The sequence below is a fragment of the Lytechinus pictus genome, chromosome 7 (assembly GCF_037042905.1).
Source record: "Lytechinus pictus isolate F3 Inbred chromosome 7, Lp3.0, whole genome shotgun sequence".
Classification (NCBI taxonomy): Eukaryota; Metazoa; Echinodermata; class Echinoidea; order Temnopleuroida; family Toxopneustidae; genus Lytechinus; species Lytechinus pictus.
In genome coordinates this window covers 17,391,354-17,417,133 of record NC_087251.1, presented here as the reverse complement: position 1 = coordinate 17,417,133, position 25,780 = coordinate 17,391,354, and the positions used below count along the sequence as shown (strand labels likewise).

The following is a 25,780-nucleotide window of genomic DNA, read 5'->3' as shown; positions in this document are numbered from 1 at the left end:
CCATTCTGTTTAATTTATTTTTCTCCTTCCCAACACAACATTTTATGGCCAAGGCTGGATTCCCCTTTAATAAGCGAGAACTCACCGTGACAATATTTATCTATAAGTTCAAGAAGAGGTAGTTGTTACCCATGTAGTTTTCAGATCTTTTTCAATGCAATAATCAAGTTCATAACCATAATACCCGTTCTTCCAATAAATTTCATTTATGGTCTATTAGGTCTATAGTCACGAAGCTGAGTTATGTAGGTCCCAAACCCGGGGGGGGCACTCGACCAAAAAAGTGGTAGGGGTGTGCCGCGGGCGAGACAAAAAACGGGGGCCTTGGAGCGGGCTCATTGTAAAAAGGAGGGTCCTCGGAACGAGCTTTGGAACTACAAATGTTTGTGAAAACGGGGGTCCTTGGAACGGGTCGCCTGTGTGCGAGTGCGTATGCATCCCTATGGAACGTACATGCAGCTAGCCCGGCGGCACGACTGACGGGCGCGCTAGCGGAGAGGCGATGGTCGGACAGCGAACTGCGGCCGCTTTTCACCAAAATTGCGACCGGAACGGCGTAACGGAAAATATGCGAAGCCCTGGAGTGGATTTTTTTTTCTTCTTTTTATCTCGAGAAGAAGAAAATGCTATGCTCTGGAGCGGCTTTCTATGTTCTTTTTCTCAATAAGACAAAAATGCTATGCCTCGGAACGGAAATTTGAGTGTAAAAATGGGGGTCCCCTCCGCGGCACATACCCACTATGCATTATATACTGAGTGCCCCCCCCGGGGTCCCAAACAATGGAATGAGATTCCCCAAATAATAACTAATTCACAATTTATATATTTTTTTAGAAAACAGTATTCAAATTTTCTAGTAAATTATTATTAATTCTCACACATGATATCAATGCATACTTGTAACGTATCTACCCCCCTCAACTCGTGCTTTTTTCTCCTTTTTATATACACTATTAACTATAATGATATGATATTCTGTTTTGTATTAATGTTGTTTTGTTTTTACTATGTTTTGGCGAGCCTCACATGTTTCTTATTACCTTCATGGGAAGCCACGCAATTTATTTTTATTATCTAATCACATTATTTGATGTTTCCTTGTATTTTTATCCTATTTGCGAAATAAAGATTGAATTGAATTGAATATATATATAGAGCTATGATAAAACCATCCACTATTTTGGGCCATGGAGCAAGGTTTTGGCCATACATGCAGCTGCTCAGTGGAATGTCATATGTAAACACTGTCTGATGGCCTGAGCGAGGGTATTACATAATAACCCTGCTCATGGCTCTGTGGTTGAAGTAGGGGATTATCTATACTCCTCAGTGGTCATAAAATTTGGTTTACAGACAGATGAAGTTATCCAATGAAAGCTCTCTGAAATTTTGGGTGGGTGGGACTTATTTTGACCGTGGGAACAAGATTTCCAAAGAAGAAGCAGACTCTGAAATGGCTCGCTTCGCTCGCCCTTTCAGGCTGGTTTGCTTCGCAAACCAGCTGCAGATCCCACTTCACGAGCCATTCAGAGTCTGCATAGCAGACTAGGGCTAGCTCGGGAGATATGTCAAGCGCTGTATGTGTACAGCAAAGATATAAGAGCGCAAGTTTGTCTATGTTAGTGCTCAAGCTGCTCTACGGATCTTCTTTGGAGCTAGCTGGAGGCATGCAGCCCACGTCAACGTTCAATTCTTATGCACACATATCCAATGGGGCAATCACGATTCTGTGATACAGTAATTCGCATTGCACAAGAGTTAATTCCCCGGATATAGCACGTTGTTTGTGCATGTGATAGCTAGGTTCATTGTGTAACTGGAGTGGAGTGTTTATAACTAGGCTAAGTCAAGAAGCTAAGACACAGTCAGTTCTATCTGCTAGCAGATTTAGAGGAACAGTCAGAAGATCCTGCATCCGACCTTGACCTTTTTTCTAAGACTAACGTTAGACTTGAGCCGTAGTCGTAGAGCCTAGAGGTTAGTTGACTTATTTGGTGGTGTGATCAGTGATGGGGGGAGGGGGGGAACTTAGTCTTACTCTGAGTCTTGACTTAGTCTTACTCTTCCTCTTCATGCTCTTAGTCTTAGACTTAGAGCTACGCATTTGCATTTGTTTTCAAACGATAAAAACAATACCAATTTTGATATTTGAACAAATTATCTTTCTCAGATTTGTGGCAAACATCTAAAGATCATTAACCAGTGCACTCGATTTATCATGCAAAAATAGTATTTCCTGTGCCTAATTGAATTCATAATTTAAGATGTTATTCAAGCCAGGCAAAGATTATGACAGAAAAAAGGCTTCAAAATTTTAAAGTGTCCAGACATCCGACCCCCCATCCTGTAGTGATTGTATTACCAAATGCATGTGTCAGGAAATTCATATGATCATTTTGTAAGATCCTTCCAAAGCGAACTTGAATAGAAAGATGATGAAAACTTGTCAAAAACACATTTTCAAAGTCTTCATATTCTCAAAATAATAAAATGATGTAAGCTCATCAGTGAATTTGCTGTTTTCTCAACTTTTTCTACAGAAAACACACGTTCTGTAATAGGCCTACAATACCATTACCATTTTCAAGTGACCAAAATATTTCACATGGAAAGAGTGGTGCGATTGGAAGCTGATATCGTTAAAAAGAACAAGTGGAGCGCCTCTGGCAGTCTCACCTGCATCGCGTGATTCATTATTGCAGCTGTACTGACTTTGAAAACTACTATAAAATAATTATTCACCAAAAACACCATTCATATAATGATACATTATACAATACTACGTTCATTGACAATAAATGACATTTGACCTTGATCATGCGACCTCAGACTTGTCAGTAATACTTGATTACCCCTATATCCACATTTTATAAACTATATCTATAAACTTTGAAAGTTATGACAGCAATCTAATAATTACCTCCAAAATGGCCTAATTCAATGACCTTAAATGACCTTTGACATTAATCATGTGACCTAAAACTCGCATGAGATGTTCAGTGATACTTGATTACTCTTATACTGTCCAAGTTTTATGAATGAGATCCATACACTTTTAGAGTTAGATGGTTATTCAACATAATACCCCCAACATGGCCAAAGTCCATTGACCTTGGTCATGTGACCTAGCTGGAAATCGCACAGGATGTTCAGTGATACTTGATTACTCTTATATGTCCAAGTTTTATGAACTAGACCAATACACTTACAGAGTTATGATGGTAATTCAACAAATACCCCCAACTTGGCCAAAGTTTATTGACCTTAAATGACCTTTGACCTGGGTCATGTGACTTGAAACTCAGGCAGGATGTTCAGTAATAGCTTGATTAACCTTATGTCCAAGTTTCATGAACTAGGCCCATGTATTATTTAAGTTATGATGACATTTCAAAGATTTTGATGTTGATTTCCACAACATGGTCTAAGTTCATTGACCTTAAGTGACCTTTGAACTTGGTCATGTGACCTGAAACTCAGGCAGGATGTTCAGTAATACTTGATTAACCTTCCCTTACGAAAATGTCGTGTGGTATATCTGTGTGGTACCCGGCTTTACCACACGAATTACCACATGAATGTAGGTTACCACATGGTTACCACATGAACATCTGTGGTAATTTTCCATATCCTTGTGTGGTAACGTCAGCTGGTAGCTGTGGTAATTTGTTGTCTATGTGGTACTTCTGTGGTAAATCAAAATTACCACATGAATGCATGTTACCTCATGATGCCATTGTGTGGTAATGTAAATTCAAATATGTGGTATTTGTGTGGTATTGTTATATTTCTGTGGTAAATCAAAATTACCACAGGAATGCATGTTACCTCATGATGCCATTGTGTGGTAATGTAAATTCAAATATGTGGTATTTGTGTGGTATTGAATACTTCTGTGGTAAATCAAAATTACCTCATGAATGCATTTACCTCACGATGCCATTGTGTGGTAATGTAAATTCAAATATGTGGTATTTGTGTGGTATTGTTATACTGTTGTGGTAAATCAAAATTACCACATGAATGCATTTACCTCACGATGCCATTGTGTGGTAATGTAAATTCAAATATGTGGTATTTTTGTGGTGTTATGCTCTGCGGTAAATCAAACTTACCTCATGAATGCAATACCACATGATGCAGTGGCGTAACAGGGGTCGGTGGCCAGGGGGGGCAAGAGCCAAACATTTAATTCCCGGTCATATCATGGTATGAACAGGCTTAATGGTGTAATGAAGCATGGACCTATTGTGATAGGTCCATGAATGAAGCGACTATTTTGAGGGGGTCAGATATTGCGTATCGGGCAGAAATTTTCTTTTTTTATGCGAGCGAGCGAAGCGAGCGAGCAAAAATTTTGACATTTTTAATACAAAAATCCAATTTTGTGATAGATTTTGACAAGATATATTTCACTCTTCTCTCTTTCCATTCCCTTTTTTATGGTCTGTACGCCATGTTATGAACAGGAATCTTTGCGGCAGAAGCGTGAAGAGTAAAAATAACGAGGGGCGCAGTATGACACACTTGCCAAAAAGCTGCTTTATACAAGTCCTGAGCGAGCGAAGCGAGCGAGAAAAAAAAATCACATTTTCATGAGAATCTAACTTTGAGATATTTTGAAAATCATATTCAGTAAATAAAATATCCTACACTTTGCCTTTGCCTTTCATTTCTCCTTTTTTTGTTCTCGTTTGTAGAACTTTTGGGGGCCAATGGCCCAACCCTTCCATACTCATATACGGCAGTGCTGTGCGGTTGGGATCCGGGACGGGGCCCCTGGAACTTCTTGATATCAGAGCCATTTAAACCTATTTTAATCAAATCGCGGGTATATACAGAATATAGTTTTCACACAACACAATTATTCAACCCAGTTGCGTAATGAACCAAATATATTTGAGGGGGCAAAAGATAGCAATGAGGGAAAATTTACATTCTACATCCACTGCATGTTGGTTCTACTCTTTTTATTTTTCATTATATTGATTTGTTTATGTATTGTTTTATTGTTCATATGATATTGTATATTGTACCTTTTTAATGGATGTCAATAAAGTGAATTGAATTTAATTAAATTTTGTTAAAAGTCGCCAGCGTGCAAAGCGAGCTGGAAAAAAATTGCCTATTGAAATTAAATTCTAATTATTTGATGGATTTTTTCCATTATATTCAGCAAATAACACATTTCATTGTTTCCATTCATTTCATTATACTCTCCTATAATTTCTTTTATTTCCTCTTGGGTGTGGAACCAAGACCCCCCCCCCCCCTCCCCCGCGCCTGTACGCCAGTGATTGAACGGCGGGCATTATATAGCGCCAATTTATATGGTTATATAGATGGGGTCCGGGGCAAAGCCCGGTAGCTTAATTATGATTTGCTTAAAATTTAACAAGCTTATAGCACAATGTTGTATGCAGCCCATCTTTAAATTGTTCCCGCTCTTTATTGTCAATCCTCGGCAGCCCGGTCGTGTTATTATTATTTTATTATTGTCCCTTTTCTTTGTTTTCTAATCTAGCTTTTGACTAATTCCATTCTACCTCAGTTTCTTTCTATTGTTTGCCATTGTCATTTTTAATTTATTTCCCATCATGCTATTGCATCACATAAGCCTAATTCGGAATGATTTGTTCTTTGTCAAATGTTCTTCTTTCGTGCCTTTTCCCGCTTTTTTTCCTTTTCCACTAAAAGAAAATCGTTTTCTTTTCACTTTTCCTTTTCCCCTTTCCCCCCCTTTCCCTTTCTTTCTCCCTCCCTTTTTTTCTTTTTCCCGTTTTTTTATTTTCCCGGTGAAATCCGCCAGGGGGGCACCTTGCCCCCCAGCCCCCCCGCCTGTTACGCCACTGACATGATGCCATTGTGTGGTAATGTCAATTCAAATATGTGGTATTTGTGTGGTATTGTTATACTGCTGTGGTGAATCAAAATTACCACATGGAATTAGCATGTAACCACATTAGCCCATTGTGTAGTAATGTCAATTCAAATATGTGGTATTTGTGTGTTATTGCCCTTCTGTTGAAAATCAGAAATACCACACAAAAAAGTAATCAAACCCATAACTTAGACCCCCTCAGCTCACCCCCTATCAAAATTAAAAATTGATTCGCCGGGGGGGGGGGTGGGCGGCGACAGGCTTGCGCATGCGCACTTACCGCCAACGTTTGAAAAGAATTCCGTTTGCGTTGCATGCGTTGCAGTTAATTGAGCTCGATCGAGAAGTGTAACGAAGAAGGCCGTTAATAATAATTATTCAACTACTTAAAGAATACGGGATAGATATGGACAACGACTTCGAAGACATTTGCAGTAGGCTAAACAGTAAGTTAGATAACCATTTTCTATGATTTTCTTTTCGTAGTTTGTTAAATGCCCCGGCTTGCAACTAGCTAAAGATTTCGTCAATGAAAATGACATGACACTGGCAATCCCATCCTGTCTAACCGGGCGCTCGCCCGGCCCCGAGCGCCTGCTCGCTGCTGTGATGTGGACCACTGGCTGGTGGTCTCAAGTCTGCACACAGCACACCTAAACGATTTGAGTTTAGATTTAACGTGAATTTCCTGTTATTTTACAGTACCCAAAATCTTTCAATTGATGATGTTCCTTGTATTCTTATGAGTAAGTGTGCAAAAAGTCTCATAAAAAATTAAGAGAAATAATTGATTTTCTTGGGAGAATATCTCGGCCAGTCATGGTCATTTACTTACATTTTGATTGAACAAAATTATTAAGTTAGTGGTAGGATGGGGGTCGGGTGTCCGGACACTTTATATTTTTGAAGCCTTCTTTTTTTCTTTGGATTACACACAAAATATAAATTCAACAGTTGTAATCATTTTCTTGTTTGTTCTTTATAATATTTCCTAACATTTTGTACCAAAAATTGATGAAACTTCGCTTGTAATTTTTTCCAAATGACTTTCTAAAATTGATCGTCCGGACACACAACCTGTCCAGACCCACAACAACTGGGTATACCATATGGTGAGACTACCACATTACGACCACCTCTTTTGAAACCGACCACCTTGCGCGCGTTAAAATTATTGCGTATTACAAACGATACGCGCGGGAGAGTAGGCGCAGTGTCCATAGAAACGGTAAGAATCAATTTTACGACAAAAAAATGGAACAAAGAGTAAAATTTTAGTAGAATTAATCAAAATTGTATTGACCAGACCCAAACCCCGCTGAAAAACCAAGAAATCCGATAGGAAATGGCTTTAGAACAAATATCCGTCGTCAATCGTCGAATCATGTGCCGGAGCTCGCAGTGGAAGTAGTGAGACGATTATTAAGCCTGTTGACATCGTAGAATTGATTTGGAAGAATAAAAATATTTCGCCACCGTGACTAGAATCGGCCGTAAACTTGGTGTACGGCGGGTGGTCGGTTTCAAAAGACGGGTGCAAATGAGCAAATGTAAAATCGTCGTATTTGTTGGTCATCGATATATACACGGGTTGAATCGGAGTCGCCGAGCGAAACATGGGAATCTGATCTGCTCAATTTTCTGCACAAATGAGACGAAAACTGGGTAAAATCAATGAATATTTTCGCAGATATGATGCTTAGAAGATTAGGTGGTCGATAAGGGGTACATGTAGTTCCAACCATACTGGTACTAGGATGGGGGTCGGGTGTCCGGATAGTTTATCTTTTTGAAGCCTTCTTTTTATCTTTGGATTACACTAAAAATATGAATTCAATACTTGTTATCATCTTCTATTTTGTTCTTTGTAATATTTCCTCATATTTTGTACTAAAAATTGATGGAACTTTGCTTGTAATTTTTTCCAAATGACTTTCTAAAATTGATCGTCCGGACATGCACAACCTGTCCGTACACACAACAACTGGGTAATACTAATAGTGGCCGATGTCTGCGCACCTATTCACTTTACACAGACCTATTACACATGATGCGAAGATTTCGATAAGAAAGCACAGTCACAGAGGCTGCATTTTGAGGACGTCACATGAAATGCCCTGGAAAGAGTTCCATATGCAATTCCAATGTACCCCCCACCAACATGACAAAAAATAAGATTGTTGAGACTTAATTCCATTCCAGTTCGTTCACTTCAGATTTTTCTATATTTTTTTTACCCTTGTGTTGGCACCTTAGTTGGGACTTGAGATCACCTCGTTTTATTTGCAGTCAAGACCTGTCCTGCTATGCTAGCGAGAAGTGCTGATGCCGGAAGGGGTATTTTAACGATTATCAGCCAATAGTTCGTCTAGACTTGACTCACAGACCCTTGAGTAAATAAACCGATGTCTATAGACAATTACACACACTAGATACATCCATACATGCTCGAAATTTGACGGAATAAAGCCATATTTTAGTATGTATTTCCACTCCTAGTACTATCCACTCCCCCATCATATATGTTCTATATTGTGCTCGATATATTATTCTGAACCTTCATGTTTTTATTTTCAATTTTAGTGGGGGTGCATATGGAACTCTTGCCAATGCCCTAAATTCATTATTTTAATTCCCACCATTTTAAGTCAGATTTTTGTCTCACCTGCATAGCAGAGTGAGACTATAGGCGCCGCTTTTCCGACGGCGGCGGCGGCGGCGTCAACACCAAATCTTAACCTGAGGTTAAGTTTTTGAAATGACAGCATAACTTAATATGTATATGGACCTAGTTCATGAAACTTGGCCATAAGGTTAATCAAGTATTACTGAACATCCTGCATGAGTTTCACGTCACATGACCAAGGTCAATGGTCATTTAGGGTCAATGAACTTAGACCATGTTGGGGGAATCAACATCAAAATCTTAACCTAAGGTTAAGTTTTTGAAATGTCATCATAACTTAGAAAATATATGGACCTAGTTCATGAAACTTATACATAAGGTTAATCAAGTATCACTGAACATCCTGCATGAGTTTCACGTCACATGACCAAGGTCAATGGTCATTTAGGGTCAATGAACTTTGGCCGAATTGGGGGTATCTGTAGATTTACCATCATAACTTTAAAAGTTTATGGATCTGATTCATGAAACTTGGACATAATAGTAATCAAGTATTACTAAACATCCTGTGCAAGTTTCAGGTCACATGATCAAGGTCAAAGGTCATTTAGGGTCAATGAACTTTGGTCAAATTGGGGTATTTGTTGAATTACCGCCATAACTTTGAAAGTGTGTTGGTCTAGTTCATAAAAATTGGACATAAGAGTAATCAAGTATCACTGAACATCCTTTGCGCATTTTAGGTCACATGACCAAGGTCAAAGGTCAATGAACTTTGGCTTAATGGGGGTATCTGTTGAATTACCATCATAACTTGGAAAGTTGATGGATCTTTCTCTTGAAACTTGGACATAAGAGTAATCAAGTATCACTGAACATCCTGTACGAGTTTCAGGTCACATGATCAAGGTCAAAGGTCATGTAAGGTCAATGAACTTTGGCCACGTTGGGGGTATTTGTTGAATTACCATCATATCTCTATAAGTGTATGGGTCTAGTTCATAAAACGTAGAAATAAGAGTAACCAAGTATCACTGAACATCTTGTGCGAGTTATAGTAGTTTTCAAAATCAGCACTGCTGCTATATTGAATCGCGTGATGCAGGTGAGACGGCCAGAGGCATTCATCTTGTTTATGAATAGATCTGTTTATGACATTTCAGGAGAAAGAGAGGGAGACCCAAAACTACCTGTCCTGGCATCACATTTGAGGAGGAGATGAAGTCGGTGAATATGACCTAGCCCGGGGGAGTTTCCAGAAGACGGTCCAGAACCACTGGCCGCCAGGAGTGGAGGTCCTTTGTTGTTGCTCTACATGTCAGGAGGCATCGGGCAGTACATGTAGGTAAGACAATGTAAGTACAGTACATGTAGGCTCTTTCAGGTGTAAAGATTATTTTTTGTTTGGAGTCGTTGCGTATCTTCCATTATCAGAATCGCGCAGATTCGGATGAGCGCAATCTTGGGGCACCTTATCTGTCAATGGTCCTAACTGTACTTAGGGGACTCTGTGATGATATTTTTATCATTTTTACATTGTACTAGGGGTATTTTCATTCACGGAGCCTAGACAAGTCTGTTGCCTGTAGAACTTGGTACACAAAGATGGATTTCCCTTAAAAAATCCACCTTTCCCACAATAATTTTTGGGCAAACATTTAATTTTTCCAATTTGCAAGCCTTTGTAATCTAAATATACAAAATTAAGGCTTAATAAATGTTAATTTTAAGCAGGTAAACCTTTCAAAGGATCACTTGCTTGCAATTCCCAAGCTATATAACACAATGACATGACCTTTAAGTCGAGAGACGTCCACATGCAAGAAAATACAGAGGGAATTGGTGCAAATGCATAGCTGATTGTGCTAGTACTAGATTCCAGGCTGACGTGTATCGGTTTGGACGTTCTAATGACAAGTTTAGAGTGTAATTTGGCGCTAATAGAGTTTCACAACGGTTGATCTGGCGATTCCAGAAAACTAATTTTACCTCAAAATTTGTTAGATTTTTTTGTCAAATATCTATTCAATTTAATGTGTTCTAAAACTGCTAAAGATAAAGTATAAGAATAATAATATATTCATAGGCCTACCGATAGTAAAAATAAAATAAAAATAATGTAAGGCCTAAACTTAACCACATTTAGGGCCTATTACTATTGTATATTTAAAGCTTTTATACAGATTGTCTTTAATTTGTGGAAGTTAAAAATCAAGATGATGATTAGATCTAGAATTCTCAAATCTGAAAGTTAGACCATAACTTACAGGTCTGAAAAATCCTACAGAGTTTTCTAAATGCCTCATTTTGCCAGCCATATTTGAAAGGGTTCCTGCCCATTCCGAAAGCTATGCACTTTAAAAGATTCATATTATTATTGGTAAAAAGAAAAAAATGAAGTGACATAAAGTAAGCTGCAGACAGTTGCTGAATACTCTTTGCATTAATATGTTCCTCACACTGACACTGCTGTCACAGTTCCATGTAAAAATTGAACATTGAAATTGCATGTACATTAATGAGTGGCACATGCAAAGAATTACTTGTAAGACCCTTAGGCTTACTTCACCATATATTTTACGTCTTACCTACTGTGCATGTGCCATGGCTGGGACATGTACTTGTAGATTTTGCAATTTCTTGGCATGATTGAGGTTAACATTTTATTTTTTTCTCTCTTTTGCAGCCCTGGTAGAAGCACCATCTTGATACCATCATTCAAACTCTCATCAGCTGTATCATTATAGGTGGACTAAAAGAACAATATTCATTCAGATATAATGGTGTGTACAAATTTATCCTTTTTGGAAGGTATTTTTTTAATAATTATTGTGTTATTTTGATTATTTACATGTGCATGAACATGAGATGCAGTTGAATAATTTTGATTTTGTAACCACTCTGATACAAAGCTTGTCTAATAATTAATGCTCTTACAAGGTTCATGCTGTTGTCAATTCAAACGTAATAGATAGGCATAAGTGAAACATCAACACCTAACATGCATTTATTATCACATCAGAATTGATCTTCGTTATGTGAAATTGGCAACTTGTAATTTCTTATTCAAACTGATGGAATTATCCCATAACCATTTAAAACACATTTAAAAAAAGCATGAATTAAAATCATGTTTGATTAATATAAATATTAAAAAAATTTCTTTAAAATGTCCTTCCCTATACAGAGATGGTTTGGAGGTGCAGCAGATCTTCACGGCATCAAGCCCCCCTCCCCGACTTGACTTTACATGTTAATATTTGAAGTATAAATATGTAACAAACCCCACATTGTTTTTTAATCATTTTTAAAAAAGTTTGGAAATTGATATTGAAACCATGTAGTTTTTAATGAATATTAAATAGTTAATGCAGGAAAGGCTTTATGTTGATCTACTTCTGTTATTTTTGCAGATGCCTTAAGTTGAAATGGAAGGTGTCCTGAATCTGCACCCATTCATCTGGTTTCGTAACTCCTTTCATAGTGCTATTGGAACCTGCTCCCTACCAGTATAACATCAAACAGTGCCTTTTACATTTCTACTTGCCACAAAGCAGTCCATGGTTTAGCGCAATCTACACTGGACTATTGTAATGCTCTTCGTGCTTGAATTAGGGCGATCTGGACTGACTGCAGATAGTACAGAATGCTGCATCTATTGTGCCATTTGCCATACGCCAACTTTGCTGGCTGCAAGTCAAGGAAAGGATATACATGAACATCAGTGTCCGTCTCCTGATTTTCAAAGTCAATGACAGATTACATGTATTCTAAGGAATCCCTTGTGCGTCATTTTCATTCTAGGCGCACTTGCCTTTTTATTTTTGTGATCATTACGCACCTACAAATTAGCTACTGGTGATGCAACTTTCTCCACTACTGCTCCAAGGCCATGGAATTAGCTCCTTCCTCTCCTCCAGTTGTCAACAACCTCAAGTGGATCAGTCCAAATACAATTTGAGAAGACCTACCATATTCCTGATCTTTGCTCTGTACTTCCAACAATACTGTCACTGCCTGGTAATTTGATTTTTTTTAAATCTCATGGATGGCATCTCAAAGCGCTTTGTATCTCGCAAAATAATGTGTTGTGTAAAAGCGAACACGCATTGAGGTCAAGCATAAGGGTAACCATGGATATTGCCTTTTATTACTTTTTAACAAAAGTGAAAAATTCATCCAAATTAGACAAGGGATAATAAAGTAATGTATGACATTCTAACCTCTGCATTATTTTGGTGAAAGAGCTCTAAGCATATGCAAGTAGCAAGCTGATGATGTCATACTGACGTACATTGTACGTGTACACGTATCCCCAACTTATTTTTTTGTATATAAAATTGTGCATTTAATTTTGTTTACAAAGAATGAAACAAATCGGATTGTAAACTGTATTGATGTGACTTACCTGTATTGATTATTGCTGGAAGTTCTTTTGCTACATGGGATTGGAAGACATACTTATTACACACATGAAGTAAATTATTATTTTATCTGGTAACATGAAAACAATAAAAATGTGGGCATGATATCATAAACTTACATGTATCTACTTGCATGTGTTGATGACCAATATTTTTGTAAATATTTTATTAATTTTATCTGATTTTGATAAAATTTTCACTATTTTGCATGGTAAAAATTACTTTATTTTAGATTATGTTGAGCCCGTATCATATACAAGTACACCTTTAAAGATAAATTACCAGTTGAAGTAACAATCTTAAAATGAGTTCGAACAGAATCCAATAGAATTACCAGCAAAATATAAAAGATATGTGCCAGAATTATAGCTCGGGAAGAAAATGTGTAATTGCTGAGAAATGAGCAAAATAAGCATGTAATTCTATCAAATGTCAGGCATTTTTCAAATCAATCATACAATGTAATACACTGTCCTGTCCCACATATGCTTTTCTGTGTTAGTGATCATCAGAATAATTGATTTTAACTTCATAATTAGTGATTTTACAAAGATACAAGTTTACATTAATGTACCAGCTAGATCTAGAGATTATGTACAATATTTTGACAATTTCTCATGAAATAATTGTTTGCTGCAACTGCTGTCTTTTTAATACCTCTAAATGATAGTGTAATACAACCACAAACTTTTCTTAAGAATTAATGTACATGTATGATTCTTTCACCCAAATTTACATGCATTGATACTGTAGACTACTTGCCAAAAGTTCCTGCCAAAAGCCTTTTTTTAACGATGTACATGCTTTTATAGACGACCTGCCAATATATTCAAGGACCAACCAAAAAGAGATGAATAAAATGTTTGAAGGAAATTGAAATCAACTTTTAAAATGATAGCTGTCAATGCAGTATTATTACATGGTTCCCACAGTCATGGAAAATCCTGGAAAAAATTGGTCATGGAAAGTCAGGGATATGTGAAAAGTCACGGAATTGCATTTACCTCTTGGCTATGACAGCTTTCTAGTTTTTTATGTCTCGCAACTCTCATACTCTGTGATTGCACTCTACTATTATAATTGGTGTTCATGATCATAACATGTCTGATTTTGTAAACTGTGCCAGAAAGGAATTAAGTCATGGAAAGCAGCAATTTAGTCATGGAGAGGTCATGGAATTCTGTCTTCAAATTTCTGTGAGAACCCTGAATAGGTTTGTGCACTTGACACAGTGTGCACTACAGATGAACTTTGTAATGCCATGATATAAACCAGTACAATATCTTAAAGGAAAATAAAACCCAAAATATAATACCACATGATACCATTGATAAATACAGGACAATGAAAATGAATCCACTCATATACCCCTAATCCGATTTCCCAGTATGGAGTACCACCTTTTCAAAGTTGGCATCTTCTGGTTCGAAGTCTATGGATGGAGATTATTCCGTCAGCGACAAACTACATCTCTAAACGTTTGAGCATTATATATTCTATTTCATTGATAATAAATCAAATGTAGAGATAAAACTCATAAAATATTAATTAAAATTTGTTTAATATTATATGATAGGTTCGAATTACGACTTGATGAGTTTTAATGATAAAAATTACACCCTAATCTACGATTTACAAATTGGCAGCGGAAATTGGGGTGTAAACCTTATCATTAAAACTCATCAAATTGTATTTTGAACCTACCATATATTAAACAAATTTTAACTAATATTTTTATGAGTTTTATCTGTACATTTGATTTGTTATTGATAAAATAGAATATATAATGCCTAAACGTTTAGAGATGTAGTTCGTCGCTGATGTAATAATTTTCTAACTAACCCCGCGAAAATGGCGACCTCCATCCAGAAACTTCAAACCACACTGTAAGAGGCCAACTTTGAAAAGGTGGTACTCTGTAATTGGATTAGGGTATGAGTGGATTCATTTTGATTGTCCTGTATTTATCAATGGGATCATGTGGTATTATGTTTTTGGTGTTATTTTCCTTTAATTCAGATATTACATGCCAGGGTATTGTCCTAGTTTTCATTTTTGGTGCGTAAATTGATCAAATTATTCGTTCCTTTGAACACTATTCTAAACTGAGTGGACTCGAAATACATATTATCATCTCTCGTCTATTTCTACTTGCCCTTCGGCCTTGAAGTAAACTTGGGATAATTATGCATTTTGTTATACGCAATTTTGAGTACAGTGCACTTTGACGCAGCTACTTATATGATATTACCTATTGTAGACACATCCTTATGTTTTGTTCATTTTCTTAAAAACGATTAAGAGTTTAATCATTTTTGTCTTTAAGCATAAAACAAAGAGTAATCAGTCCATTCTGTATGTGTAACCTGCAAAAAAAAACTACAATGGTCGTTAATTTGGTTTGCTGAAAAGCCTGATAGCCTTTGAGGTAACTTTTTTAAGTATTTAGAAGAAATGTATTTTTTTAAAGTATTTATATGCACTGTAATTTCTTTGATAGTTACTGTTATGTTACACTGTTTGTACAGTAAAGCAGCTGTTATACATTTTTTGTCAATAGCAAATGTAAACCAGTATTGTAAATTGATGAATCTATGAGCTAAATACCAGTACTTTCTATATCACTTGTAAAATCATTTGTTATTTGTTCATTGAAGGTGTTGTATTTTCTTAATCTTATAAAAGTCCATAGGGTCATGAACACATTCTACTGCTACCAAATTCATACCCATGATCTGTGATGTATCTAACCAGTTACCACACACATTACAACACACCAGTTGCTACATACATTATCATGCATCAGTTATCACACATACCATCACACTAGTTACCACAAACATTTTGGGTAATGACTCTGATGCATGGTATTATGTGTAGTATGTACAATATGTGTGGTAATTGTAATGCATGTGGTAACTGGTGAGTGTTTACTACACACCATTTACCACACGAATTACCTCATATTTTACCACACACCAGTTACCACATGCATTACCACGTAACTGGTGTGTGGTAGTGTATGTGGTAACGCGTGTGGTAAATCGTGTGTAGTAATGCATGTGGTAACCGGTGTGTGGTAAAATGTGACGTAATTTGTGTGGTAAGGCGTGTGGTAAAATGTGAGGTAATTCGTGTGGTAAATGATGTGTGGTAACGCGTGTGGTAACTGGTGTGCGGTAAAATGTGAGGTAATTTGTGTGGTAAATGGTGTGTGGTAATGCATGTGGTAACTGGTGTGTGGTAAATGGTGTGGTAACTGTCGTGTGGTAAATGGTGTGTGGTAATCTATGTGGTAAATGGTGTGTGGTAATCTATGTGGTAAATGGTGTGTGGTAATGCATGTGGTAACTGGTGTGTGGTAACCGGTATGTGGTAAAAATTGTTACCATAAATTAATCCCTTGTGTGGTAAATGTTACCGTATATTAATCCATTCATGTGGTATTCCTGTGGTAATGTTGTGTGGTAAATGTTCCAATTTACCACAGGACAATACCACACGACATTACCACACATTACCACACAATACCACAGGACATTAAGACATAGCATTACCACACAACAATATATGTGGTAATTGTGTGGTAAAGTCCTATGGTAATTATATGGTATTACCACAGGACATTTTTGTAAGGGTTATGGCCAAGTTTCATGAACTACGTGTAGGTCCATATACTATCTAAGTTATGCTGTCATTTCAAAAACTTAACCTTCGGTTAAGATTTAGTGTTGACGCCGTGTATGTATGGTGAAAGTTTGATAAAATTTATGAGAGTATTATGATTTCGTGAAAATTAAGTTTTCGATAATACGATCCACTGCCATACTAATAGTAGGATGGGGGGTCGGGTGTCCGGACACTACAATTTTGGAGCCTTCTTTTTGTTTTTAGATTAAAAAAAAAAATGAATTAAATTGCTGTAATTTTCTTCAATTTTGTTCTTAATAACATTTCCTAGCTCTCTGTACTAAATATTGATAAAACTTTGCTTGTTAACTTTTCCAAATGCCTGTTGAAAATCGATTGTCCGGACACAAAACCATGACAACCTGTACGGACGCATCTACATGTAACTCCACTCGGGCATCAATCATTCGCAAGTTTATCTGTTCACTGTCAATCTTGATGACATCATGATTAACAGTGAACCGATCAAATTTGCTTTTATGCCCAGTCACTATTAAACCTGCCAGACCAAGTGAATACATGCATGCATGTAGATCAAACTCATGCCAATGCCACATTGTAAAAACTCAGAGCTGTATACTCAATGTGTATGGTGTTGGGGAAAGTAGACTGAATACTAATGTCTGAAATTCATGACTTGTTATGAAATTGATAATTAAAGGTATTAAGACTTCATATATAATATATGCTCCTTAACACTGCAGGTATATCAGGAGTTGTGGTGGTGCCTTACTAGGCCTGGTCTCTTCTTCACAGAGTAGAGCTCGATCAGTAAACCATTGTTGGACTAACTTCCTAGTTGGATGAACAACTGCCAGCAGCCAACACCTCAATGGCGATAGAAGTGACAGATATTGTTGAACGATTTGCAGAGTCTTTCCAGAAATTCATGGAAAAGGTGAACACTTACCCTAAATCTGAATAGTCCCTATAGCAAGTAATATTTAGATCTACCCAAGACCCAAGTCAAATTTATTTGTGTCTCATAAAGACAGAAATAACAGTTTAATATCAGCAGTTTCCCCCCAAAAGAGGGTTAAATCTAATTGGTCCTCATTCTCTACTTGTCTAGATCTACTTTGAGCTTCTCACTGTGATTGTGACTAGGTTAGGGGGGGGGGGGAGGTGGCGTTGTGGGATAGGGAGGCCTTTTTTCAAAACAAAAAAGTAGTGTACTGATACCAACAGTGTCCAACAATGATCACCCAAGCAGGCACAGGCTTAAAATGTGGAAGACTCTGAGATTGTATACTCTTGAAATAAATTGTAGGCCTGATATTAATACATTTTGTTTCCATGGCATTGTAAATGAATGTAAATCTAGAGAATTGTCTCTACCTTTCCTACAACAAGAGTTTCACTTTCAATTAAGAATTTAATTCATGGACTTATGTGACAGGTGATATTCATAAATGAATTTATGATTATCTCATTATACAGGCACAACTCTCATCATCTATTTCCATGGTGATAGACGAGAGTGAACTTGCAGACCTTGATGTCAAACCTTCATTGCTACAGAGTAGTGTGTCAATGCTCATACAAGACTTACAGGTAAGTAGGTTCATCAGTTGATGAATTATCAAAATGTAGAGAAATGCAGTTTTGATATCGAAGATGAGGAAGATGGTGAATCTTGGTGATGATGTTAATGCTGATGCTGATAATCATTGTAATGATTCCATGATTAAAATGATAATGATAGTAGTGATTTACTGATTATTATAATTATAGTAATAATTCAAATTATGATGGTGATAAAAAATCATGATGTCCTGATAATAACAATAGCAATACGGTAATCAAAACATTGATAAATTTGTGCACAATAAGCTAGAGTATTTTTGTCCCAGTATGGACACATAATTTATCCTTAGTCACTGCAGAATTGTTTGGGCTGAATGTAAAATTAACCTTCAACTCATCTTTTAGAATCTTCAGAAGATATGTGCTTCCACAAACTCTGATGAAAAGTCAGATGATAACCCATTGCCAAGTTGCAAGGAACGAGGAGAACTTCCAAATAATGAACCAATAAATCTTGATCCTGAGGTCATCCAAATAACAGCAGACAATAAGGAGGTAAAATTGATTGATTTCAGAGTATCTCCCCACTGGAAAGAACAGTGTCCTACACACCGTGGGACACAGTTTAGAACTTGGTACACTTACAGTGTGTAAGTTAATGTGTAATCACCTTCATACTCATTAATATTATATTTGAGCATGTTAAAAGTGTGAACCACATTCTCACATACTCCACTATGTGAACACTCCGGACACACACACTGTTAAGAGTGTGAAAGATATAGTCCACTTTGTGAAGATGCTGTGTTACACTGTTCTTTTCAGCAGGCCCGACTTGCCTTTCACAAAATGAAAATAAAATATATATATATATATAGATATATATTTTTTTTTTTTGGGGGGGGGGGGGGGGGCTGATCTCTCAAACTCATCATTGGAATCAATTGTGGCATTAGGCCATTTAAGTGACTCTTCAAATACATAAGACAAAGAAAAAAACATTCCCATTTGAAATTGTATGTTTGAAAACTGAAGTATACAAGAGAAAAAAAACTGTGTCATTAGAAGAAAAATTTACTTTACAGAAACAGAATGGATATTGTATTGTATTTTAGGAAATTACTATTTGCAGTAAGATAAAAATCAATTGTTGATAGTGCCCAAATCTAACAAAAATGATTCCAAGACAACTTTGAAGGACTGGCTTGACCTTGGGATGTATTATGCTCTGGATTGTTCAAGTCTTTGTTCTTGCTGATATTATTGGCGATAATAAACTCTTCGGGTTTCTCATAGATATATCGGAGGATCCAAGCATTCATAGATCGCAAGCAGACGGAGAAGGATGATACAAATCGCAGGGAGTTTTGTCCGAAGATGCCCCAAACAACAGGAACCTCTTGTGCTCGGACTGATGCTGTGTTCACGTCACAGACTGGTGGAAAGAGCCATATTAAAGGTACACTTTCATTAATTCACTAGCTTGATTCACAAAAAAATCTGTTATGAGCTATTTTTTTCACAGAATTAATTTGAATTTGCAAAGATAGACTGTTGGGCCATTGTCATTACACTGTGTACAACATGCTTGTACATGGAATTTCAGAATGGACCCTAAACAAAGAATCATCTTTCGATTTCATAGTACCCTAAACAAGTATTTTATAATGTTTTCCCCGCCCTTTTCTTATTATGATAGGGTGAAATATTATTTACACCTATCCAGACTGTATAGTACATACACATTTTCCTGCTTTTGCAAAGTTGGATACCCATTTCACAGTATGCTTGTATATTGTCCACACAAAAAAACAAGGTGGTGTCCACCTTCCAATGGCAGTGATATTAACTTTTCACAAAAAATAAAATTATATTGTTTATCTAATATGGTTCAAACTTTCACCTCCATGTATCTGCTTATCTTTGCCCCCACCCCCTTTTTAAAGAAAGCTTTCCATTTCAAGGATTCCCCTTATGTAGCTCAAGTTTTGATTGATCTTGATTTTTAGATGTAGTTTAGATGAATCTTTGTATTGTGTTCTTCTTTTTTAACATACAGAATACCAGTATGTGTATGTATGTTTTGAACCCCTATGGGAATTACAGTACATGATTGATAATGTAGCTCTGTCATTTTCTTTGCAGTATCTCAGGTGGTAAATAAATATGGACCTCAAACAAGACCTGCTCTGATCATGAAGCCACATGTAAGACCTGCAGTTAAAAGAGACCGGATTACAAGAGAGACCTCTAGTACTAATGGCCCAGCTGGCCCAGTGACAGGAGTAGAGGAAAGGCTACACAACATGGAGTCCTTTCTCAAAGTGAAAACTGGTATGTGCTATTTTAACATCAGTGTGTAACAAAATGAATTACTTGCAATAAAAAGTCTAAGATTGACCAACTTTGGATCAACACTTATACACAATTTTTTGTAGATTGTTCTAGCAATTATTTTCATTTTACACAGCTGTATGTATATTTTTATGGAAAAATCAAATGCATCACTAAAGTTATTGTTTACAAATTATTGTTTATAAAATCTTCATCAATTATGCCAGGAGGGAAATATAAGATATGACTATTATAATTATCCTGAAAGTAGTAATGTCGATGATAATAATCATAATATAATAATGATGATAATGGTGATCACAATGACGAGGTTACTACTTCTACTACTACTACTACTACCTCTACTACTACTGCTGTTGTCGGTGCTACAGTTGCTAAGTGCTACTACTGCTACAGCTTCTACTGATCATCATAGCAATAATTTCATTGGAAATGATATTATATTATATTAGATACGTTAAACTGTAGGACTTTTATTCTTTAATATTCTTATATATATAGGTTCCAATTCTTCAGGGGACATTTTTCAAAGACTAAAGCATCTGGAGAAAAGATTATTACACCTAGAGAGTATCTCTCCTGAATATGCAAACTTATCAGTAAGTCTTTGAATGAGCTTGTGTTTGTTGGTATGTTTAATATTGATATTTGCTTTTTGAGAAACTCAATGAATTCAAGTTCACACTTCTATTAGTAGAATTCAAGGTTTCATCTTATTTTACATTCATGACAAAATATGTATCAAATTGATCATTGAAATTCATTGTATAATTATTATGTGCAGTCCTGATTATGTGTTTCTTTTCATGTCATTGCAAAATAAATTTGGTGGACACTTTCACTGTATAATTTGTACTTTTTTAATGAGTTGGCAACATGCTCTTTCTATAAATGTGGACTTAAGTAGATAATTTCAATGCTGTGAGAATTACCACCATGATATTTGTGATCCTGCTTCTCTCGTCCATGTTTCTTTAGAAATCTTGTGGCAGATGGTTGCAGTTCCATCTATTGTCGCCTTTTCAGGTTTCTCAATTCACACTAGATTTAGGAGTTTGGTGCTTGAGATCCCACTTTCTGTCCATATCTGATTATCATAATGTCTGATGGTGTGTATGATACATGTTTCCCGAATGTGTGATTTGAGTTTTCACAGAAATGCCAACCAGATACACAAATCAACATTCTAGGGTCCTACCTTCAATGTCACCATTAGAAAGAACATATGCACAGCTTGCTCTCTTTCTTCCTGTATTTCCCCAGTTGTTTGATTTTATTATAAAAATATCTTTTTGTCTTCACTTGATCAAGTATCTTAATTTGATTGTTATTATTTTACAGGCTTCAATGGCCAAGACAGAGAGGGGAGATAGCCTTGGGAAAGAGCATGCACAAGACACAGCAGTCCATGATATTGACGTTAGGATTAAGGAACTACAGAGGTCACTCAGAATAAAGAAGGCCAGGATTGAGACCACAGATAAAACAGAGACCTGACCTTCATCGAAGCAACCAGTGTCCTAGAACTAAACCAGAGTCCTCTCAATGTATGGACTGGTCATGGATCAATGCTCTCGATCCCCAGTGCTGCTTTGGCTTGACCGGTTCATCAATGGTATTATAGCCTACAGTACGGTGCAGCAATGTTCAATGGGGTGGAATCTTCAAGCCAAGAGATAGTAAATATTAGATGACTCCAGCCTTGCTTGCACAAAAAATATTAAGAAAGAATTTAGACAAAGAGAATGCATTCTAACACTAAGACAGGAACATGGCCTGAGTGAATTGAGAAGTGCTACTTTTCCAAGATAGTTTTTAGCACGAACGAGAGAGGAATCTAGCTTTCCTAGATTTAGGAAGTACCTAGTTTCATGGAATGGTCATAACAAGTACCATCTGTGAGAATCGAGTATCATCTCTATAAAACATGGATAATATACTGTCTGGTATGTCATGAAAACTGAATTTGATATCTTAAAATCAAGTTCATGATATTAAGGATGAAGTAAGCAAAATGAAATCATTGCAAGGGCAGGCACTTGAAGCATACCAGTTTTACTTGAATTAGAGCATTTATTGGTTTGCAAATAACAATGCTGGTTGAATTGCTAGAAATTGTGTTTATGAAAGCTCAGACTGAAATTACAGTTATGTATAGTGTTTTACTAATATTTTCTGAATCTGTATATGGGCTGCACGATATGACAATCTCAACATATTGTGACGTGTGGGGGTCATTTCATGATAGCTGTCAACATTGACAAATTGTCATTACCTGACAGTTAGCCATGGTTACAGTCAGACACATATACTTCTCAGCCAATCAATATTAAGGGAATTTCAGATGACCAGTGTTGATGAAATGCCTGTCTTGAACTTCAATTGGGTCAGTAATACTATAGGCCTATCGTCTGCCATGCTGTTGTAAAAAATTGAGGTTTATTTATGTCTCGGACAAAAAAACCTGCTTTAATATGCTATTGATCATTAGGTAAGGCACTTTTTATATATGTTTACCTTTACAGCTGTAGAAAAGGTGGTTTGTAATCATCGTATGACAAAATTATTCAATGGTTGACTATGTCACCATATTTTGGAGCTAGGGATAATCAAAGATCTCATGCAGCCCTGACATAAATAAAACAAGCATTGAATGACTGATGTATTCATCAATGCTGCAAATGAATTCATTCAGTTTGATGATGGTGCAGGATGCTGTGGATCTCTTGGACAGAAAAAGAGAACCAACAAGAGATACAGCCAACCTACGCTTTTGGGGCCATGGTTATAAAACACTGAAGACTGCTATTTTGGTCTTAATATTATTAGGTTGAAAAGTATGGAGCAGGACATAACGCTTTGGGAAGTACAAGGAAAAGAGGAAGACAAAGAGAGAGATGATTTGAAGGAGCTACCAAAGAAAATAGCAGATCCTTGAAATGTGTATGCTAGCTTAGGATAAAGCAGCTTGGAAAAAATCCTTGTTCATGGAATAACAAGGAGTTGGGAACAACTCAGCAACATGTAATATTGATAACGCAACGTACCAAAGAAATTCCTTTTCTTGGAGGAGAGTTATTTATAGATAAAACAATGTTGACTGATTAGGAAATCAATGTGAAGAAAGTTTGGTTATTGTCTTTGTATGATCAAACAATGCACGTATATTAAATACTAGAAAGTCAGAATTTGTACTTGTTTGTAATTATGTTGCCGATAAATGTGTTGTGTGTAATGTATCTATACAAAAGTCTGAACCATGTTAATCCAAGGCTTTTAACAGGAATCCTGCCTTTGTGTTTTGTTTTCGAATCGGTCTGTTTCTGCATAGACGAACAGTGGGAGATCTGGTTGGTGTTTCATAAAGCTGTTTGTAAGTTACACACGACTACACGTGTGACTGCTGACTTAATCTTAGGCACTAAATCAGATTCTCTATCTTAATTCCAATCAGATGGTCAAAATTTAATCTTAGTAAATTAAAATTCTCAGTGGTATTAAGCATCTGAATGAAAAATAAAATATTTTAAAAAGTTTGTTTGGGGATACAGGAATTGCAAATATAGTTATAGAACTGAAAATTTGGGCGTTTCATTCAGCACAAGAAAATTTAATAAGTGAAATAAGTAATAAGTGAAACATTAACCCTAAAAGAGCCAGGTTATTTGGACCCATCTCAAAGTCGAGGGGGGGGGGGCGGATTCCGCCCCCCCCCCCTGAGATCTCGGCCGTCGATCGCACGAGCGCCACGAAGATTTGCACAGTGGTAGTGTGCAATAAAATCTACAAGGCTGTATGATTAATTTTTTCTGAATAAATAAGATTTTTTTTTAATGAATTAATTATGCTAATTTATGCATGAAATAAAACATTTGCTCTAATTAACTTATTATGGCCCCAAAATTGCTAATTTTTTATTCACAGACTCTTTGTAGGATTCTGATCAAATGTACATTAAAAAAATTTGGTATCGCAATTTTTTTCTTATGTGTTTTTTTTTTTAAATTTCTTATGTATTTCCTTGTTTTTTTACTTTTTTTTTTAATGGAAATTGTTGCAGACTTAATTCTGATCATAAACAAGACAAAATTAATTAATTTTAATCAGTAAAAGTAGAAATAATGATACATTTACAGATTTTGACTGAAAAGTTGCGCATAAAAAGTCAGCGAGCGGCGCGGTAAAAAAACTTCGCGCCCCCCCCCCCCCGGGCCTTTTAGGGTTAAACACCAGGAAACCAACATGAATTTTCACATGCAGTTAAGTGTGGATGTGATTTCTGTAAAGTACTTAAATGGGTATTCCAGGTTTGAAATATAAGTAAATGCATGAAATTTAAAGATCAAAAGGTTCATAATTTCATTAAAATCTGATAAAATATAATGAAGTTATTGAATTTTTAAGTTTCTTGCTATTTATTTTGTCATATGAATTAAATTGGCTGATGTTATGTCCAGGTTCAACAATGATCATCTTACATCAGTAGTCAATTACATCTTTCTCCTTTCAGTATTTTCGACCTTGTGACATTCCTCCTCCCTCCTATTTTCTATACTCATACTTTCACCACTCCATCTTCTCTCAATGCCGTTTGTTTGCTTCAAAATCCCCATTTTCACTGAATTGATTAACATTCTGTTTCTCCACCATATTTTGTTGATTAAATAATCATCAGTATATTAATGCCTAAAAATATTGTTTGCAGTAACGGTAGTCTGGTAAAGATTGGTTGGTATTTTTATTTATTGATTTTTTAGGCATGATATGAAATGCGAATTTTTTTCTCCCAGAATTAAATTAATGAAAAAAAATTACGAGGGTGGGTCAGGTAACTGCAACAGGATTGGCCGAGTTAAATCACGTTGATTTAAATCGCGATTTAAATCACTATGATTTAAATTTAAAAAAATCGCCAGCCCTGAACTGCAATCAAATTTTTTTTGTAAGCCTACTGTCATCTGTACGAACTGAGCCTGTATTTACATCAATATTGTGGTGATTGGTTGCTTCTTCCAATAGAACAGATCTGTGTCCTAGATCTTCATGGACATTCATTGTGCCATTATCACTGTTGGTGCCGTGTAGTATTGTGCATTAAAAACAAAATCATATCACAATACTATTCAGTAAGAATTTTGGCACAAATTTAGCCAACAAGTGGAATGGGATGAGTAAAAGCCAAGCAAAATAGTGAAAGTTTTACTTAATCCAAGTATTGAATTGAATATTATTGACCCAGTAGTTTGTTTTCTCCCATTCACATAAACATCATCTCTT

The 25,780-nt window shown here is 36.3% G+C and overlaps 1 protein-coding gene across 3 annotated transcripts; it reads left to right on the top strand.

Annotated features, from left to right (window-relative positions):
• The first annotated feature begins 1,777 nt into the window (after positions 1 to 1,777).
• On the top strand, positions 1,778 to 25,447 carry LOC129264851 (MAP3K12-binding inhibitory protein 1-like). Of its 3 annotated transcripts, none has more exons than XM_064102111.1 (11): positions 1,778 to 1,977; positions 9,671 to 9,862; positions 11,194 to 11,290; positions 11,921 to 12,527; positions 17,326 to 17,519; positions 18,062 to 18,175; positions 18,554 to 18,703; positions 19,445 to 19,607; positions 20,294 to 20,482; positions 21,005 to 21,102; positions 21,845 to 25,447. In XM_064102111.1, exons 5-11 carry the CDS (start codon positions 17,454 to 17,456, stop codon positions 21,998 to 22,000), a joined length of 936 nt encoding a protein of 311 aa, XP_063958181.1. In that variant the 5' UTR covers positions 1,778 to 1,977; positions 9,671 to 9,862; positions 11,194 to 11,290; positions 11,921 to 12,527; positions 17,326 to 17,453; the 3' UTR covers positions 22,001 to 25,447. The 3 variants fall into 3 exon arrangements, with proteins under 3 accessions (XP_063958181.1, XP_063958179.1, XP_063958180.1); XM_064102109.1 differs by lacking the exon at positions 1,778 to 1,977 and adding an exon at positions 6,200 to 6,327; XM_064102110.1 differs by lacking the exon at positions 1,778 to 1,977 and adding an exon at positions 6,203 to 6,327 and having other exon boundaries at positions 9,671 to 9,852.
• Positions 25,448 to 25,780: the final 333 nt, after the last annotated feature.

Coding starts and splice junctions, on each gene's coding strand:
- LOC129264851 (XM_064102111.1), top strand. CDS start 17,454: ATGGCGATAGAAGTGACAGATATTGTTGAACGATTTGCAGAGTCTTTC. Junction 18,176..18,553: donor TGCTCATACAAGACTTACAG/GTAAGTAGGTTC, acceptor CTCATCTTTTAG/AATCTTCAGAAGATATGTGC. Junction 18,704..19,444: donor TAACAGCAGACAATAAGGAG/GTAAAATTGATT, acceptor GGTTTCTCATAG/ATATATCGGAGGATCCAAGC.